The sequence below is a fragment of the Peromyscus maniculatus genome, chromosome 14, assembly GCF_049852395.1.
Source record: "Peromyscus maniculatus bairdii isolate BWxNUB_F1_BW_parent chromosome 14, HU_Pman_BW_mat_3.1, whole genome shotgun sequence".
Lineage (NCBI taxonomy): Eukaryota > Metazoa > Chordata > Mammalia > Rodentia > Cricetidae > Peromyscus > Peromyscus maniculatus.
Genome location: NC_134865.1, coordinates 77,512,388 through 77,532,860, shown reverse-complemented (window position 1 = coordinate 77,532,860; position 20,473 = coordinate 77,512,388). Strand labels below are relative to the sequence as shown.

General features: G+C 38.0%; 1 protein-coding gene across 8 annotated transcripts in view; it reads right to left on the bottom strand.

Annotated features, from left to right (window-relative positions):
- The window catches only part of Papola (poly(A) polymerase alpha), a 53,027-nt gene that overhangs the window by 11,179 nt on the left and 21,375 nt on the right, over nucleotides 1-20,473 (bottom strand). For all 8 annotated transcript variants that reach the window (XM_006971703.4, XM_016005913.3, XM_006971704.4 and 5 more), the window contains exons 5-17: nucleotides 19,971-20,080; nucleotides 19,348-19,401; nucleotides 18,021-18,132; nucleotides 17,215-17,304; nucleotides 16,986-17,124; nucleotides 15,424-15,496; nucleotides 14,065-14,185; nucleotides 13,149-13,233; nucleotides 7,906-7,959; nucleotides 7,369-7,488; nucleotides 5,622-5,731; nucleotides 2,192-2,313; nucleotides 1,327-1,469 (exon numbers count right to left, since the gene is read on the bottom strand). In XM_006971703.4, the coding sequence (XP_006971765.1) occupies nucleotides 1,327-1,469; nucleotides 2,192-2,313; nucleotides 5,622-5,731; nucleotides 7,369-7,488; nucleotides 7,906-7,959; nucleotides 13,149-13,233; nucleotides 14,065-14,185; nucleotides 15,424-15,496; nucleotides 16,986-17,124; nucleotides 17,215-17,304; nucleotides 18,021-18,132; nucleotides 19,348-19,401; nucleotides 19,971-20,080 (1,333 nt within the window). The remainder of the gene's footprint in view (nucleotides 1-1,326; nucleotides 1,470-2,191; nucleotides 2,314-5,621; nucleotides 5,732-7,368; nucleotides 7,489-7,905; nucleotides 7,960-13,148; nucleotides 13,234-14,064; nucleotides 14,186-15,423; nucleotides 15,497-16,985; nucleotides 17,125-17,214; nucleotides 17,305-18,020; nucleotides 18,133-19,347; nucleotides 19,402-19,970; nucleotides 20,081-20,473) is intronic.

The following is a 20,473-nucleotide window of genomic DNA, read 5'->3' as shown; positions in this document are numbered from 1 at the left end:
GAAAAAGAGGGAAGGAGAGGTCAATCAGAATATTTTTAAAACAATTATAAATGTTAGCATATGCTACAGATCTGTTTGTTTGGTTTTAGATCCCTATGCTTTTGTAACAATTAAAAAGCATATAAAATACATATACCAGTATAAATAAATATAAATCTTATGGCATATACTTCATATAAAAAGAGTACCTTCTAAAAACAAAAATGATGCTATTCTGCACTTTAAATATGGACAGTAAGAGGAATATTTAATCTGTCAGTGAGAATACACATATTTAACTTGACTCCGTATTAATCTGAAAATTGTCTAACATGATTAATCACTATCTTGATCCTAAAGTATCTTCTCTTTGAGTGTGACAGATTGCTATAAAAAGGAGTAAGAAAAAGAAAGGTCTGAGAAATGTCTACAAACAGAAACCTATAGAGATATAAAGAAATCCTAAAGCTCATTTATTGGCTTAGGTACACAATAAAGACTCTCAAGAAGCTATTCTACTATTTTATTTTAAACCCTTTTTAAACCCCTGGTCTCTCTGCAGTGTTCTCTCATCTCAGCAAATAACCTTACTTAGTACTTCATGAACAAAGTCACTAGTCAGGACTAATCAAAGAATGACTCTGAGAAGATGAGTGTAAGTCCTGCCTACTCCTGCTATTTCATCACTGGGCAAGCCTTCCATGTCTTAGATCCAGGTACATCTTCATCTCAGAAAAATCACTTTTCTACTCTTCCATTTCAACTTTTCTGCTCAAGTAATTATTACATTACCATTTTTTGTTTGTTTTTGTTTTTTGAGACACGGTTTCTCTGTGTAGCCCTGGTTGTCCTGGAACTCACTATGTAGACCAGGCTGGCCTCGAACTCACAGAGATCTACCTGTTTCTGCCTCCCAAAAACACTCAGAGCAAGCATTTAACCTTCTCTAACAATAACAGGATTTCAGACAAAACTATCACAGAGATACACAAGCTGCTTTCTTTGACCCTGTGGACTCTCAAAGAGGTAACCCTGGAGGGATGAAGGCACCAACAGTCTTAAACCAAGGCACACTGGTCCACAAAGTCAAACTCAAGTACGGACAGTGGGGACAAAACTAAAAATTACTGCCCTCAGACTAAAACTTAACACTGCTACTTTAAAAAAAAGGCCAAAGGAGATGAAAGAGGGGGCTATGGACAAGGCAGAGCAACTACAACAAAATACTATTAAAAATAAATTTAGAGAAATCAAAAGTTAGAATAAAAATAAGACTGTAAGCCGAGAATCCACCATTGTATTTAGTGTGAAAACAAGCACTTCATCCCCTCCCAGCTCTTTCCTTACCCCTGAGAGCTGCCAGAACTGTTCAACGGACTGGTCTTCATAGCACTAGTGGGTGAAGGCACAGACATGCTGTTATCACTGTCCATAGACAAGTCAAGGCTGCTGTCATTCAGAGCTGTTAACTTGACTCCTTCTGTTGAATGCTGCAGCCAAGAAAAGTTTAATTTAAATGTCTTTAAGCACTCAAATTTACATGATTTCTACTGAAAAGCACTCATCAACAAATCATGTACCTCTTAACTACAGATCTGATATGGAAAAGAAAAAGGAGAAGTGAATACTCTACTTACGCATATACTTTCACACAGTATAAATTTAAAACTAGAATAGGAAAGTAGGTGAACCATCTTCAGGACTATAAACACAGGTGTTATCAATCAGTACAAAGTCTCTGTAAGCAGGACACTGATGATGGCCTCGACAGGACCAGAAGGTATTGCTGTTTTTAGTACTCTTATTAAAGAGAAGGTCCCGTGAAGAAGAGGGCATGGTGGGGCACACCTTTAATCTCGAGGCTCCAGAGGCAAAGGGCAGAGGTAGGAGGATCTCTGAGTCGGAGGCCACTCTGGTCTACAGAATAAGCTGCGTGACAGTGAGGGCTGCACAGAGAAATCTTGTTTAAAAATAAAAAAGAAAAAGGAAAAAAAGTCATACTGCCCGTGTTTGCCTTAGTCCCCAGGCTCAGACAATCCTCCCGTCTCAACTTCCCAATTTCCTCCCAAGTAGTTGGAATTACAGGCAAGCACCAAATCTAGCATAATATACAAATTTCTAGTTACACCACAATGGACATGCGTTCTAAAACACCGCAGGCAAAATGCACAAAGCACATATTGGTGGTGTTGTCACTTCCTTTCTAACTCACCTTTTTCTTTTTCTGAAGCACGTGACTAGGCAGCAGCTGATGGAGTTGCTTTCTTTTCACATGCATTGCTGCAATCTTCATATCCAGCTCAAACATCTTGCTGTTTATTGCTTGTCTATAAACTACACAACCAGACATTGTTACCAAAAACAAAAAAAAACAAAAAAAAAAAAAACAAAAACAAAACAACAACAACAAAAAAAACCCCAAGCATTTTACTAAGGGCCTGATTTAAACTCATTCAGAAGAAAGTAATATAAGTGAGGAGCCTTTCCTATCACCTGCCCCTAGTATGATGCAATCCAATGATAGGCAAGTCATGTATGTAACAACATTCAATTCTTTAGCATACTAGCTCTCTAGGTCAGTGGTTCTCAACCTGTGGGTTGTGATCACTTTGGGGGTTGCATCAGATATTTACATTATGATTTGTAACAGTAGCAAAATTAGTTATGAAGTAGCAACAAAATAGCTTTATGCTTAGGTATCACCATAACATGAGGAACTGTGTTAAAAGGTAAAGCATTAGGAAGGTTGAGAACCACTTGATGCTAATAAACATCAAGAATAACTGTTTAGGAAACACCAGAATTCAAAGTATTCTGACCAAATGTACCTATCTCCATTAGCCACCTAGTCTCAGACTTTAATCCTAAAAAACACCATCTGCAACACAGCAAAGGTCAACAGAAAGGAGCCACACTGAAGATAGCTCACAAGCCATGTGGGGCTGGAGATATTTGGCTGTTACCAGTAAGTACTGCGCCTGCAGAGGACCTCAGTTTGGATTCCAGAACCCATGTCATACAGCTCACAATCACCTGTAACTCCAACTTCAGGGGATCCAAAACACCCTTTCCATGAACACCTACAGCTTCTCAAACACACTTCTACACACAGATACAAATAATTTAAATAAAAACTTAAAACCAGGCAATGTGTGGCACACCTTTAATCCTAGCACGGCAGAGGTAGGAGATGGATCTCTGAAAGTTCAAGGCCAGCCTGGTCTACACAGTGAGTTCCAGGTCAGCCAGAGCTACATAATAGAAACCCTGACTCAAAAAAACCCCAAACCAAGCACAAATTGTAAATAAGAAAATTATTTTCACTGTAAATAATGTGTTTTCTATTATGGAAAATAAACACTGGTGGGGTTCATAGGGGCTCAAAAAGAAAATGCTACAAGTAAGTACAAATTATTCAGATCACAGTGCCTCAAAATGGGAATACTCGAGTGGGGTTCTGTGGTCCAACACCTGTAAACCAACACTTAGTCATGAAGGCAGGAGGATCTAAATCGAAGGTACCCCTAAACTACTTAACAAGTTCAAGAGCAGTCTGGGCTATGTAAGAAAAAGGGGGAAATTCAGTCAGGTGGTCCAGCAAACACTGGTTGCACAGCTCTAAACTGTGTTGTGGCAGCTGAGAAAGCGGGAACGGTACAAGTAGGCTGCAGAACGCAGTGGGGAGCAGAGAACAGGGTTAAGGTAGGCTGTTCAGTCGGGTGGAGAGAAGGATTATGAAGAAAGGAGGAATAGGGGATAGACAGAAATACAGCACAGGTTTAGTCCTAGGACAACCTAAGCTACAAAGCAAAACCCTATGCCCAAAACCAAATGACTTTGGCGCAAGGATGAACTGATAGTACCTGGGACCAATAATATTTTCAGGAAGAAAAACCCCAAGCACCACACACCCTAAGCAGGAACCACAGAAGCCAAGGGGGAAGAGGACATGGTTAAGGTCATACTCCTCACCTGCAAACACCTACATTCCTAACACAGAGCTTTTCTAAGACTGCCAGCAAGCCTCAGCTAGGAAACATTCTGGGGCTACAGAGATGGCTCAGCAGTTCCCAGTACCCACCCAGCAGCTTAAGACCATCCATAATTGTTGCAGGGGCTCTGACAACCTCTTCTGGCCTTTGCAGGCACCGGGCACACAAAGTGCACATATATACATGTATGCAAAACATCCATACGCATAAATTGTCACAAAATATTTTTGAAGAAAGCCCTGATTCTAACTAGCTGTAGCTATTTGGCCTGTATCCTTTGCTGCCTAAAAACCAAGCCTTGCTTGCAAACTGCTATATAAGTACCAAACTATGCTCTAGACCCTGCTGGGAACATTATTCCCCAACTTTATTACCTTTCTAGGCCCCAAAGTATGCAGATGATAGAGGGAGAAGATGATAATGTACTGGAAATTACTAGCAGGACTTGGCCTTTCCTTCTGGATGAACTGACAGCCACTTTAGAGAGACTGGCCATTTTACGCTGGACCCATGGTGTCTCACAGATCTTAGTGGCCAGGCTACCTTACACAAATAGCCAGTCTCAAAAACAACTTACACTGTAAATTTTTACTAGAAAGAAGAGGTTTGCACACCTCTCAAGATATGGGCATTGATGGGATTCCCATGACAAGACCAAGGAACTTAACAGTAATAAAAGGACTGTGGCCCCTCAGTAGCATAGTCCCCTCTCTGGGAACTGGCTCTCTGCTTTCTTATGTGTCAATCAGTTCTGTCTACTGATGCCTTGAAACGTGCATACCCTCTCCCAGCACTGCTTCACACACACAGACTGCTAAGTAACTACCAGAGAGAGTAGCATGCAGCATGTGGTTCTGCTGGGAACAGGGCTCATCACTTCCCAGCCAGATCAGAACAGCAGAGCATGAGTTTCACCACATTCTCTATGTACTGTTTATAGGCAGTGACCACGAGCAACCCAAACTCCAGGAAGTCAAACAGCAGAAAAGAGTATCACCTCTCTCCTCACTATAGCTAATTGATGTCAAAGTGACTCTTGAACCAATTGTCTCCATTTTTTCCCTCTCCCTTTTTAAAAGTTAAATCAATTCTCATAAAGGAAAACTGAATAGGGAAAGTGAAAATGCTGGGGGATGTTTGAAAGAGGAAGATGTACTGGTGTACCTGTAGGGCTCACAAATTCCTTGAAATGCTGTGTCCATCTACACACAATCACGAAGATTTTGACAACACTATCTACCACTTAAAGACTTTTAACTAAACCATCTCATCTTTCTCTAAGGATCCAAGTTCACTTGATTTATAGACATAATTACCCAGTTCCCTGTCCATGAGTTAATACTCACTTTATCTAATATAGCATAAGTTAAATGTCTTCAAAGTTACCAAAATTTCAGCTTCATCAATTTCCAAGCTTCAAGATGACTGAAGTAGGTTGTTTCTTGTCTCAAATGAACTGTGGCCAAATAAAATTTAAAATGGTCCTACCAAACTCTGAGGCCTACCTCAACACAGAAGTTATTTATACTACATACTGAATCCATTAAGATTACGTTAATGGTCATTGTTCAACACTCACTCACTAAAAAGAGCACTACTAATTATGTACAACAAGAAACACTTAAATGTTCATTATTCAAGCAGACATACCTGTATCTGTGAAAGACTGAATATCATAGGTGAGGTCGACACTGAGATTTTCAGAGTTTTCAGTTTTTTTAAACACTAACCCAATCACCCACATTGTGCGAAATTCTTCCCTGCAAAGAACATTACAACAGGCCATTAGGATTCAGGAGAGCATGGCCGTCAACGGGGTGACAACCTAGGCAAGTGAGGTGTATGGGAAATTCTAAGACAAAATCCGATCAAACATGCCTATTCCCCCACCTGTCATCTAAGCCATTACTACACAAACAAACAAACTTCCCAGACTATACTCTTACTTTTGTTGTTTGTAATGAGTCTAAAGTATTAAAGGTATTCATATTTGTTAAATGTGTTTAAAAGAGTACAGGAAGGAAGCACGCTTTTTGGAAAAGTCTGGGACAACAGAACAACAACAACCCCCCCTCCCCCAGGATTTTCTACATATAAAAACCTGTACTTTTTCCAGGCATGATGGTGCACACCTTTAATCACAGCACTTGGGAGACAGAGGCAGGCAGATCTTGGTGAGTTTGAGGCCAGCCTGGTCTACGTAGTGAGTTCCAGAATAGCCAAGGCTACACTGTGAGACCTTGTCTCAAAAATACCAGCTGTCCTCTCCCCCTCAAATCCATTCTTTCTAAATAGCACTGTGTCGTTAACACATACCTGTAATGCTAGCACTTTGGAAGCTGAGGCAGGAAGACCACCAGATTGAGGCTGGACTGAGCTATATACAAGACCCTATCTCAAAAATCAAATTCAAATAATTCCTTTATATGAATCCAAAGGAGAAAAATCAATTTATTTCATCAGAATACTCTAAATTAAGAGCAAACTCAAGTGACCCTTAACCTGTGCTTTCTGATCATCCTTTCTTCAAAGTTTATCACTCAAATGTTCTAACTTCCAAATGTAAAACAGCACCAATGAAAGCACCACCTGACTTCTAAGACCCTAAACAAAAAGGTGAGCCTGCTGTCACACATTTACCAATCTTTGCAATGGTCCACATTCCATCATGAATCAGGTATTTACGAGTTTAAATCAAAATATATTCCCTTTTTAAAAAAAAAAGAGAGAGCAAATATAGATGTTTGATAGAGAGAACAGCCTACAACTATTGGCTAAAACTGAAGGAATGTTGAAAAATACTCAAAATTGTAATAGATACATGGATCAATACCTAATTAGATAAGGTACTTCATCAGCAGAAACTATCACTGGAGAAAACAAATTCATTTCAGTGCTAATTCTTCTCAAGAAGTCTGTAATATTTCTGATCAGGAAAAACACGGATATAAGTACCAAATTAATAATCACCAAGGTTTATGCTCTACCTAAAAATAATAAACCAGGAAAGAGGAAGACAACTAAGGCACATTCCTTTACAAAAGTTATACCCAGAAGCAAAGAAACGTCAGCAAATTAAAAATCAAACTTCAGATATACAATCAAGAGTATATCTGGATTTTTACCAAAACAAACAAACAAACAACAAGAAGCTGCAGACACATAATCAGCAAATAGCAAAGCCAGCCACAGTCTCCCTATAGCCGGAAATGGTGTCATAGACCTGTAAGCACACAAAGGTCCAGGTTGAGACATGAGGATCCTAAGTTCCAGGCTGGTCTAGGCTACAAGCAAGACCCTGCCTCAAAAACCAAAATCAAACTCAAACTGCCTATAAATGTATCTACAACTAAGTTGAAAGGATAGGGAAATGGGATTCAATTAGAAACATGCTTACTTGTCAGGGTTTTCTTTGGGGGCTGGAAATGACTGGGGGTTCACATGCGCCAGTGTAATAAACTCATTCTTCTCCAAGCTTCCAACCAGGATGCGGATTTTTGATTCCACCAAGCCCACCCTGGACAAATGTCATTAATATTAACAACAGATTCTATTAAAAAAAACTCATGTGCAAATCAAGTTTCCGTTTAAAAAGGTAATATAAATATTGTATATAATACACATACCAAAGTGGTTCAAATGATCGAACTATTCCTCTAAAGACAAAACTAAAGAGACTTAGGATCTACCAATAAAACGCCACACTGGATGAACAAAAGAACTAGGCAACTTCATCCAACTATAAAGTTACGAGAGATATCCCAGGAGTAAATACCAGCAAGCTAAGCCAACACCGAAGTACAGTCAGGAAATGAGCTGTGGGCCTTTCTGACGAGGTGAATGTGCAGGCTTCTTTAGGAACAGATGCCCCCCACGCCTGTGTCCTGAGCTATCTATCAGATTCGTTTGGGGAAAGCCTCCTCATACTACTCACCATTCCAGACGCTGCTTTTCCGTGGGCGCACTTGCTAGAAGTACAATATAATGCCTTTGAAGATAAAGACAACATGCTATTTATTTTATTTATGTGCTTTGTGCTGGCTCTTATAACCATAACGTAATAAGCTTCCTCACATTTATAGACCAAAATTCATTCAGCAAAGGAGTTTGTAATTAGTGTGCACATAAAATCACATAAACTAAATTCCATGTTTTCACTTTTGGGAAGTTAGATTTTCTACAACAACAAACTATGAATAATTACCAAAAGGGTAGCTGAATTTTCAAGGCTGAGAAAGCATTAAGTGATAATTTGCTCAACACTCCAGCAGAGTGTTCTACCTATAAAATTAATGAAAACACTCATGGAAAACAATCTACTGAAAGAAAATGTTTTCATAGAAACTAAAAAAAGAAAAAAAAAGAAAAACAAAGGAGGGGTTTTTGACACAAGAACATTCACTAGTATACATACTACCAAAGCTAACTTCAAAATAACATTATGCACCAGGCTTCTGATAATATCAAGTGTATTTATCAATCCAACTGGATCTGGAGGCAGGCCCTCCACCTACCCAAACCAATGGTATGAAACCCTTGCAACAGAGATGCAGCTACCTTGAGAAAAGAAAGTGATTTCTACTCAGAAATCAGGGCTCATTTAAAATCTAGGAAAGCCAAGTTTTTATTTAAAAAAAAAAATACCACCATGGGTAAATATTTACTCTTATGACTTTTAAAAGCTATTACAACTAATTCAATAGAAAATTCCTTTTTCTTGCACTAATAATTGAAGAAATCACATTACATATTCCTCTTGTAAGTACTGCAAGCTGAGTTTTACATGAAACTTTACCTCAGCTGGGCGTGGTGGTGCATGCCTTTAATCCCGTCACTCGGGAGGCAGAGGTAGGTGAGTCTCTGTGAGTTCAAGGCCAGCCTGGTCTACAGATCGAGATCCAGGACAGCCAGAGCTACACAGAGAGGGTCTGTCTTGAAAAACCAAAACAAACAAAAATTTTACCTCAAAAGCATACTGCCATTGTTACCTAAAGGATACTAGACAGGAAGTATCAGTAAGGGCTAGTCTTTGAAAAGTTTGAGAGCTTTCTGGTTCTTGTTCACATTTTGCAAGTAAAGTTGCACTACCAACCACAGTTACCAAAAAACAAAAACAAAAACAAACTCATTAATATTACAGTCTGATGAATTAAAGCACCTTTCTTAAGCCATATGCCTTTGAAGAATCCATCAATGCACAAGGCAGTTCAAATTCTTCACAACTTTGCAACTCTAAACACAGCTCTAGGAGTTATGTGCCACCTGGACAACAGAATGGCATTTTCTTTGTGGAAAAGTACTGTCAAATTAACTGAATTAACAGAAATTTATGGACTCAAGTAGATAAAAACATACAAAAGCCCAAGACACACAGAATGAAGTGTCTACAGAATATATGAAACACACATAGCTATGGAGTCATGTAGTCCACACCCACAGAAATGAGTACTTCCTTTCCCATTTGGTCAGCATTAGTTCAAAACAAGCCAAATACAGAGTCAGGAGTCATGTAAAAGCATTAAAGGTTCATGCATTTTGTGTGCAGAGAAACTCTAACTAGGAATCATACAAACCAACAAAATTCTGACATGCTTAATCACATTTCTGGATTACTGAGCCATTCAAAAGGGTGGCCCCATCATGGGAAAAGAGGAGATGCAAGCGTTCTCAAGGTGTAGCAGCTGTCAGAGCGGACAACCAAGTCTAAATCCCAAGCACACACACAGAACCTCACAAGCATCAAGCTGCCTAAGGTTTTACAGCACAGCTTTTCTAGTTCAATCTTAGCACAGTTTGGCTGGACTTCTTACTACCCAGGCTGGACAGGCACTTGATCCTCTCACCTCCACCTCCCAAGTGCCACATCAACTTACCCAGCAACAATAGTTTTTCCCCTCACTCCCCTGAAAATTAATATTCTTATTGATCACCTGAGTCTTCAACAAAAGATTAAAAGGTGAAGCACAATGCTTTCTATTTATAAATATAAAATATATAATCCATTTGAACATAATTTTGTTGGCAATTCAAATCTAAAAATTTTGAGGCCTACACTTCAATTTGACAAGTCAGGATATCCAATGAAGAGGAGATCAAGTTTCTTCTCTGTATATTATTTAGACATGTACATATTTTTATATAGGTAAATATAACAAGATATATGGGGACAAATTTATATGCAACTATATTTCAACAAATGATATTATTTTATATTTTATGTTTAAAATAAGCTGCAAGTATTTTACAAATTTCACTAGAAATGCAATGACTTCTCCAAGAAACTAAAATTCTCTAATTTTCTAAAAATCTACGTTTTTATTTATTTTGTGTGTATGGGTATTTTGCCTGCATGTATGTCTGTACACTGTGTGCATGCAGTGCCCACAGAGACCAGAAGAGGGCATCGGATCCCCTGAAACTGTTACTACAGACAGCTGTAAACCATCATGTGGGTCCTGTAAATTGAACTCAGGTCTTCAGGAAGAGTAGCCAGTGCTCTTAACTTATGAGTATCCTTCTAGTTCCAAATTCTGCATTTTAAAACCCAGAACTAGTATTTTTAATTCTCAAGGTCCCTCCAGACCAGATGGATTTCTAGACTATTTTGTTGTCCAACCAAATGATACTCTTCATGTCTGCCAGGCATCAGCTAGCTCCAATGTTTCTATAGAATATCTAAGGTTCACGTAATTGTCATTACCTTTTCCCTAAAATTTTAGGTTTCCACACATATGAGCTATCCCAAATGAATTAAAATTTATGTACAAATGTTCTGGGGACTAAGGACGTACTTCAATCAGGTGTTTCTTATATAAAAAGTTCTAGAAATACTTTAGTTGTTATATTATAAAAGTTATTTACCAAAAAAGGATTTTGTAAGTAGGTTTCTTGGGCATTTCATCTCAATACTTTACCTGGGTAGATGAAAATTCAGATACCAAACACTGGAAGAAAAACCTATCCCTTAGTAAAAACCCTTATAGTTCTCTTTAAATCTGTAACCAAGAATTATAGTTCACTATTTTAAGGTGTGGTGCTGGTTTTCTGTTGGGGGGGGGGGGGGGGCAGGGGAGTTCATGTATCTATCCCAAGCTGATTTTGAACTTGCTACGATGCTCAGGCTGGCCTTGAATCTTGGTCCTCCTGCCATTGCCTCCCAAGTACTGAGATAACTCATGTGCCCCACCAAACACAGATTTTATAATCAATTGTAAGGATAAATTTTTATACATATATCATTACACTTATTTCCCTGTATATTTCTCCCTGTTCAAATAATCATTATTCATATTTCCTAATGTCCAAGATTTGTTGTTAATGAACAGGTTAAAAATCTTAAGAGAAAAAGAATATTTCTTAAAACTTTGAAAATTTACAGAACAATGTCACTCCTTTCTCCAGGCTGATGCCACCTACTTTGAAAGTGGATGAGTTTACATTTATGACCATTGAAATCTCTATGGTCCCCCCCTTTCCAAGAATAACAGATATTTCACACAATAAAGGTAGTACAGCATGCTTTACACAAACCCAACCAACTTCCAATTACAGCAAACTACGAACTCCACTTCAGGTTATAGCATATATAACAGGTGTTTCAGATGAAGACACATTTAAACTACTAGAATCTGTGAGTTCTGTGAGCCTAAGACAGTCCCCAGTGTGTCTGAGCAGAGCAGTTAAATCTTACAGTCAGGATTTAAAATTCTGTTCAAGAAATGTATTGCTACATCTTCTTCTTTTTAGTCTTTTTAAATAAAAAAGTTTGACTGCCTCAGGTGTCAGTAGAAGTATTAATAACCTTTTTGCCAGCTAAAACCTTACAGGTGCTAGAGCAAAGACTTGGGTGTGCTGAGAAACCACCAGTGCCCCTCCCACCGTCCTAGCAGCGGCAGTGTATAAAAGGCAGAGTGAGAGTCTACTCCTCGCTAGCATTCACCTTTCCTAAAGCGCAAGAAGCTACTAAAGCAGAAGCTCCCCTTTCTCCAGCTCTTGTAATCAGGGATGTGAGATAGGAAAAGGAAGTGCTCAAGTTTGAGACTTGGTAACTAAGGAACATTGGTAGTTGTCTTTGAGGCCTTATTTTTCTTGATGTAACTGTCTCGTGTATGGTAGTTTTCAAGTGTTGTCATATAATTGCTAAATGCTCATTGGTCATTTCCTCGACATTAAAAAAAGAGGATTATCTACCAATGTACAGTAGAATCTAGAGAACGAGCAATGAAGCACAAGCACTCGGGTCCTAGGCTACTTCTATGACTTTTCCTGACAACACAGTGCTCCCGGACACAACAGTTAAACCGGCTCCATCACTGCTTTCTCATGCAAATACAGAAACAAAACACGGAGACATCATGAGGGTCATCATTCTTACTTTTAATTTGGGAAAAGTATAAAGTAATTTTGCTTAAATTATTGTAACAAAACACAATCCAACACAAAATCAAATGGTCAGGAAAGTCTCAAGCATTAAAGCAAAAAAATTTAAGTGGGAGTTTGCTAATTTTTCAGCCCAGGACAAATAAAAGTTCGAGTCCATATTTGGTTTTTGTTATTTCTTTAAAATTTATTGTAACTTACATTTTTCAACACATCACAATTCACAAGGCTTTTAACCTCTAAGGTGTTAAAGCATTGTATTAAAGACATTAATAAAAATTATACCCACTTAAATTGTTAGAAACTGCAGACATATTCTTTTTGAAAGGGGAAATAGTAGGTCAATGATGTGCTACTAATTACTAGAAACATTAAATCAGCCAAACACTGACATTTTATTGGGTCTGTGCATGTTTTAAATACCCCTGTAAGTTGTCGGAATTAAATGTAAAAAGTTTCTTGAGAGAGAACAGAAATCAGATAGTGAAAAGCTCACCTGCTTGCTAAGGTGCAGACTGTCCTGGTGACAAGTGACACACCTAGAACTAAGCTGCTAACACACAGTAGGAATGCTAGGTCAATCAAGCAACAAAACTCTAAGGCTGACACATTGTACTGATAAAGGGAAAAACAACAGTTGACTAAAACTCCTAAGTCCTTTGCAACAGTAAGGAAAACTCTACAGACACCGAAGGAGAGACTCCAAAGTTCACTAATCTGGCAAGAGAAGATACCACATAGGCCACTGTAAAACCACTACTTAAGAGCAACATGGCTGACATGCCTTAAAATACATACTTGTACTTCTGAAAGAAGTTTGGAGCTTCAAAAAGTTTGGACCACTCTGCCTTACTCAGCAAAATTTCATCTGTGATAGCAAGACCTAAATTAAAAACATATTAGAATATTTGTATGTTTCAACCTAGCAATCTAGAATTTTAAATAATTTTAAACATACCACATGCATTCACTATAATCTTAAACATTAACAAATGGAAGGTTTATTTTACACCCTTAGAGCACATCCTTACACATTTCAAAAGCACTAGAGCATTTTCTGCGAACCACATTCCTGGTAAAGTGCCATTATTAATAAAATGTCATGCTCAAAGGAAGGCTTGCTCAAACCAAAGCAGTCGTTACCTGAGAAAGAAAGTCTTCCACGTTTCTGTCTTTTTAAAACACGTTACTGCTATCTCTAACGCGCCAAAAAGCCTTTCCCATTAAAAAGCTTTCTTGCATGAAGTTAAGAGTTGTCAATTTAAGGCTGAAGACTGTACATTGCCTTTTCTACCTTATAATTAAGGTACCAATTAGCAATATCTTTAAATTTATAATAAATTGGGGCCCCAAGTCAAGGATCTTCTCAAAGGCAGAAAATTTTGGGCCCTAACTACACTCCAAGTTCTTTCCTAGGGGTGTAAAAGGCCCATCCATCCCTTGTGTCACCCATGAAGACAAAATGGCATCAGCTCTAATGTTACAAGGCTCTGATACAGCCCTGAACCAGGCCATAATGTCTTTAAGTGTACCTTCATCTTCCAACAATTCTGTTAGAGTAAACTGCTTAAACTTACTCTGCAATATGTGATCAAAATAAATGCACAAATCCAGTTTGGTAATTTAGTTAAATTGCACAACTAGCTAACTGTTGGGTCTGCAACAGTAGGCAGACCCTTTGTGTATAAAGTAGAGCAGAAGCAGAAACACTTACCTTGTTTAAACTCCTCAACCATGACCATCCGTGTTGAAACGGACACATTGTACGTGGAGTTCTGCTGTGGGTATGCTGGTGTAATTATAGGCATAAGATGGTACCTATCACTGGGGTTTACCTACATACAACAACAGCCAATCAGTTTCTTCAAGTATATATACAACAGACACTTGGACTTTTACCCCTTGTTAAACAGAACCAATGATTACATTTTACTTCATTCATAGCTGGAGTTGAGAAATAAAAACCATGTCAGGAGACTGTTTTATAGAAACTTTTTACAGAATGAAAGATCTAGTCAACAGTCTGTTCCCATGCTGGAGGCAATGGCTACCTTGCAACCTGCCTGCATGCACCTGCTGGGCAAAAACAAAGCAAAACAGAAAGATGTAGTTGCAAATCTACTGCTTTTCCTCATTCAGCAGCATAAATGAGGGTGCCTGCAGAATTACACTTTTGAGTGTTCTTACTTATAAAACTCCATTTAAACAAGATGGGACTGACCTTCCAACCTTTCAGCTATCAGAAGCTTAAGCTTATTAACACAGAGTAGAACAGCTCTGGGCTGGTGAGGCAGTAGGATGATTTAGTGACTGTTCATCTATACACTAAGTAGCTCATCCCCACAGAGGCAACTACAACTCAATCTCCCTTAAATACTTTCAAGCTTAAGCAACTTGAAAGCACACAGCTTGGGGCAGAGCCCAACAATTTTTAATAACAAATTAATTTTTAAAAATTATCTCAAAAACCTAGAAGGTTTTGATTCAAATTAATTCCTTTTATCAATTAATACAACTCATGTTACTACCACCTAAAAAGTATAAACAGTAAATGCTCTCTGTAACTTCAACAAAATGGATGTTCTTCCTTAGCCAACACGTTTCTGCATCTGTAAAGCATCTAAACAGGTTTTTACAATTACAGCACGGTCACTGCAATCGTGCTTAGGAGCCATCTGCTACACAGAAACATTATGCAAGAGCTTTCTGCAACAAGCCAATTTTAACAAAATACTTAAATATAATAAAAAATATACAGGGATTTTTAGTATCCTTTTATTTATTTATTTTTTAAGCACAAACACCCACACAACTTTGACTTACAAGAAAGATAGTTCTCTATGGAATGAGTTGTTAGTGATATCTGTGTCACTGTGTACATTAGATGTGGTTTACAGGGTACATCATTACACTTCTCACACCAGGGCACAATAGAGAGCAGGTCATCTACAAGGGTACTATGAGCGAGCGTGTCCACTCATTTGTAAGAACTGGGCGGCCTCCTGGAAGTTTATGCAGGCGACTTTTGTTATTGAACAGTGTGAATTTGTAGGGGAAAAAATAATACACTAACCCTTGGGTCCCACACAGGCAAATTAAGATTGCATTCTTCAGGCTGTTTCAATAGCACTGGATTTGGCCATTCCCTGTTCAAAAAGATTGTAGCACTTGATAAGACTACTGGACATTAGCATCTAAACGTATTTTGTTAAACATACAGCATTTGTGAATGTGACCCTACTTCACTCACTTGGCATATACACCATAGCCTCTCATTCCTTTCTGTTGACATAATATTCCTCCATAAAATTAACCATTTAATGGTTTTCTCAACTCATGTTAAACACCTGCTCTGCCATCAGAGAACAGATAAAGCACTATGCAAATAAAAGTGCCATCTCAAGACATCTAATGTGTTCACCTCAACCTTTAACAAGGTTAATATTATTTAGAGGGGGGAAAAAATCCTGTCTTCACACTAGTTCCATCCACGGACATATAAGTTACTTCTGACTACAGTCAAAGTGCTAGGAATAACGGCAAAAGTCAACAAGGTCAGTGCTTCCCATATTTTACTCTATATGATACAGTATTGCTATACATATACTACTATGAATGCTACTTCAGTCACTTATAGAGATCAAAGATGAAAAATGTTTTTTTCCTCAGTGTGAACCAAGCCAGCTTATTAACAATGTTTGTGTATTGCCTTACAAATTCTAAGTCTCTGACCTTATCACACTTTATGTGACAAAGGCAAAGCACCAGAACTAAACTGGAAAGTATCCAGTGTGATTATAAATTATATCCCTTCAGTCTAGCTGTTACAAAGTGACTACAAAAGAACAATTCTTTTTTCACATGGAAGAAAGGAAGGAGTTGAAAATATAGAAGACAAATCTCTTTAAGATAATGATTAAAACCCTCACTTTTTCGGTCAAGGTAACCACCACAAACTGGCAGTATCTTGGACTTTTCTTAAATCAAAATTCATCAACATGCATATCTTTATTAGGAAATTTTAATGAATCTCTTCTGGGCTAACAAGTCTCAAAGGGTTCAGAGACTACATTTTTTTCAGTCACTTAACATATTGCTTTTAATTCTTATAAAAAGTGACACCTTTAAGGTTTTGCCAAGATAAAGAACAGCTGAATGTAAAAAGCAAAATGTAATCACAAAAACGATGGCTTATGGGTTTAGAAGCATTCAGGATGAAAAGTGGTGTGTGTAAGTTCTAACCACCTATTAACACATCAGATGCCAGCACACATTATAGTAGCTAAAGTTCAGAGTTTATTTGGAGGGTAGGCTCACACAAGTAGCACAGGTATTATCTGCCTTATGACCCTGGCAGAACTAGGAAAAAGAAACGGAGTTTAGGTTTGCCTTTTCATAGACAATGTCTCTTCCCAAACGATAGCTGTATCTTGAACTAAAATTGGTTTGGTTTTGGCGGGATGGTGACTGAATACAAGGCCTTGAATATGCCAGGCAAGCACTCTACCACTGAGCTACACCCTCAGCCCACAAACTAAAATTGGAATCTGAAACCAGCTGTAGAAATGTCATAGAAATAAGACTAAACTTCAGTGTCTACAATCAATTTTATTGTAATATAATCTAAAAACATACCATTTAGAAAATACCAAGAAAAATTTATGTACAAGAGTTGATGCTATTGCATTTGGATAAAGCTGGCAAGTTCTTGCTACTAGCATAGCCCAGGAAACACCACCGAGGAAACCTAATATATTGGAATAGATGTTGTGCCCTGTTGATAAGGGAAAAGCAAAAAGATAAGTTAGTGTTGATGAAGAGCTTAAATGTTCTTAATAAGCTAGCCAACAAATTCTGAACTCACGTTTGGCCCACAGTTTGATGGCTCTCAGAGTTAACCTGAAGTTGTCAATGTTTGGTACTAGATGTAAAATCTCATCGGTTACCCTGCAACCTGATTAACAGGAGTGAGAGAAACAGAACATTAAGCTATCAAAGGTATTAGGATAGTGCCACTCAATTTCTAAGACTATCCTTAAATTAAAATCTTATTTGGCAGAATGAGTATGTGATTCAGCAGAGCTAAAAGGCATGAAATAAATAAGGTAGTTATTTCCTGTCCCAACCATCATCCTGAACCAAAACTAACACATTGTAGTAGGCTGTCTAAGCCCAAACTTTTAACTCATAACTGAGCCTTTTCCTGTCCAGATGCCCTGAGGAGTTAGTCCATCTAAGCTTCTAACATTTGTCCCAAAGTACTGGTAATGAGCTATTCTAACATTTTTTTAAAGAGAAAACCCTTTTCACTAATCTGATAACATTATAAAGTAACTATCAAGTGCAAACTAATGAAGACTACACAGGAAAACTTCAATTACTAGCAACATTATAGATGTCAGTCTTTTTAGGAACTCACATACCATTAGTAACAGGAAAAACTGTAAGGTCATCAGTGAGCAAATAAACTACCAGACAATGCTCTATAGTCTACCAGGTAAAGAATGTTTTATTATATTCATCATGCATTAATAATGCAATAATAACTGGCTGCAAACACCTTTATTACAAAGAATACGTTTTAAAAACTGTTATTTACTATTTGATTTAAAAAAAAAAAAAAAAAAAAAAGCTCTCCAACTCCACAAAAGCAAGCAGGCTTTTACATACCATTAAGGCTTCTTATGCATCTTATATCTAGGTTTTTAAGCAGACTGTCATCTCGTAGATCCAAATCTTCTGGAATAGTCTGCAGTGCTAATCTTGCAAACAAAATATCAATCTAAAACAAAAATAAAATCTAACATTCCATATATGTCAAACTAATTTTAAGGCATTTCTATTAAAAACAAAAAATCCTAAAGCCCTCTCTTTCATTGACCATGAAGGTGGCAATGAATACAGGGGCCTCACAAGAAGCCCACACTGCAGACACAGGCTATTAATCAGAGGTTAAAGGAATGGTAATAGGAAATAGAACCTAATATATATCACATGTTATTTTAACTACAAGAAATCTACTCATTTTGCTAAATGCATACACTGGAATTAACTTCTGGTTTAGAATCTGTTGGAGCTGTATGCTATGCTAGCTGCATATTTCAAGGGGCAAAATATGAGATAAGAACTTTGATAGGAGAGTTAGTCCCCACCCTGGTATTTGCCTCTCCTGCTGCTTCTGTGGAGCAGTAGAGGGCTGTCTGGGGTGGCGCAGATACAGTAGCATTGAACTCAGAAAGGAGCTCACATATTCATTTATTTTCACATAAAAAGAAAGCAAAACCAGTAGGTAAATGGGATGTCACCTTATATTTTAATTATGGTTTTATATTTAAATACTGGCTATAAATAAAAAAGCATACAAAAATTCTTACTTAACCAAACTTAACATTTTGGCTACTTGTTAAAATTGATAGTTTAACCTTTCATAAAAGTTAGGCACCTTATATAGCAATTCTAAAAACTAACCCCCCCAACTACATTAAAAAACAAAAACAACAAAACACCAAGTTATCATTCTTTCAGTATGTCAAGTTTTATAATCAGAAGTATCTAAGAAGCAGCTCTGCACCAACAGCCCTCTGTACTCCCCAGAAACAGAAGCAGGAAAGGCAAACACCGCATTAACTCTCCAGCGAAGTACTTAAAGCAATGCCAGCTCACACCGAATGAACAAAAAGAGAAAAGCTACTACTTCAAAATCAGACTGTGGACTTAGGGCCTGACCCAGAACACACAAATCACATGTGAACGAACGAACTATCCCTAACTGTTCTACAGCAGCCTCCAGTCCCAGTTCCTCTGCTTCAGCTCATACTTCCACTCGCTGTCAGAAGAACCTAACAGGGCTATTCTACAAGAACAGGCACCCATTTCCATGACAAAAATTCTTAGTATCAACCAACTCAAATTCTTTCTGGCAATCAAATTTGTATCTACACTGACCAAAATCCAGGACAGTCCATACCAAAAGCTGCCCCCTAGGACTAGACCTTACCTCAATTCCATCAAAACAGAGTTTGATAACTGGTACAAATGCCTCTTCAACAGCCTGTGAGAAAGCAAACAAGTTTAGTTCCTGAAGCTTCATCGTAAGTTCGTGTACATGCTTTCACTACACTTTCACTTAGTTTGTCTGAGTCAGGGTCTCATTTAGACCAACCTGGACTCAAACCAGCCACCCAGCTGAAAATATCCTGAACTTCTGATCTTCCTGCTTGTACTTTCCAAGGGCCCAGATTACAGGTGTGCTACATGTGGCTATTTTGGTTACTTTTTTAAATGAGGCACTTGAAATTGTTTCAACATAATTTAGCATAATGCCCAAAAATAAACAAATTCTTAGCAATGACCTTAACAGTCAAAATCCTTTTCTGTCACAGGATGTGGCTGCTCTTAGATTACTTACTACTCATTGTGTTTGCGTCTATTTCTTAATGTCTAAGGAGTTTATAGGTTTATTCTAGTTTTGTTGTAAAATACACATGATGAATGCTCAAAATGGCCTGGCAAAATGGAACAGCACAACCAGTGATTCCTCTACCTGGAACATAAAAGTTCTCTCAAAGGACTAAGTGGTATGTTTTTAACCCTTCCTCTCTTGCCCCAATAGTTACATACTCTTAAGTCTTTTACTTCTTCTTGTAATTTCAATTTATCATAGAATGAGGTGAAAAAGTCACTCCGATCAACATGTCTTGGTGCAACACACAATGCATCAATATCAGCACCTTTAAAAAAAAAATTCATCCATCACACAGTAGCACAAAAAAAATTGCCTTGTTTCTTAGCATTAACAGTATTTGATATTAATTGATGGGATATGGGCAAGCTCTAGAACTTTATCCTCCTGGCAAATACAACCAAGTCAGTGGGGAAAGGTAATACTAACTGATGGGCATGCTTTTCTTCAGACACACTGTCATTAAACTGAACTCCATAAACAAGTCAAAACAAGGATGAGCCAGGACTTTCCTGGTGAGCACTCATCCATGGTCTTGATGTCATTCATAAACAAACCACAAGCTGACAGTAGTTGTGCAAGCCTTTAATCCCCGCACTTGGGAGGCAGAGGAAGGCAAATCTCTGTGAGTTTGAGGCCAGCCTGGTCTACAGAGCAAGTT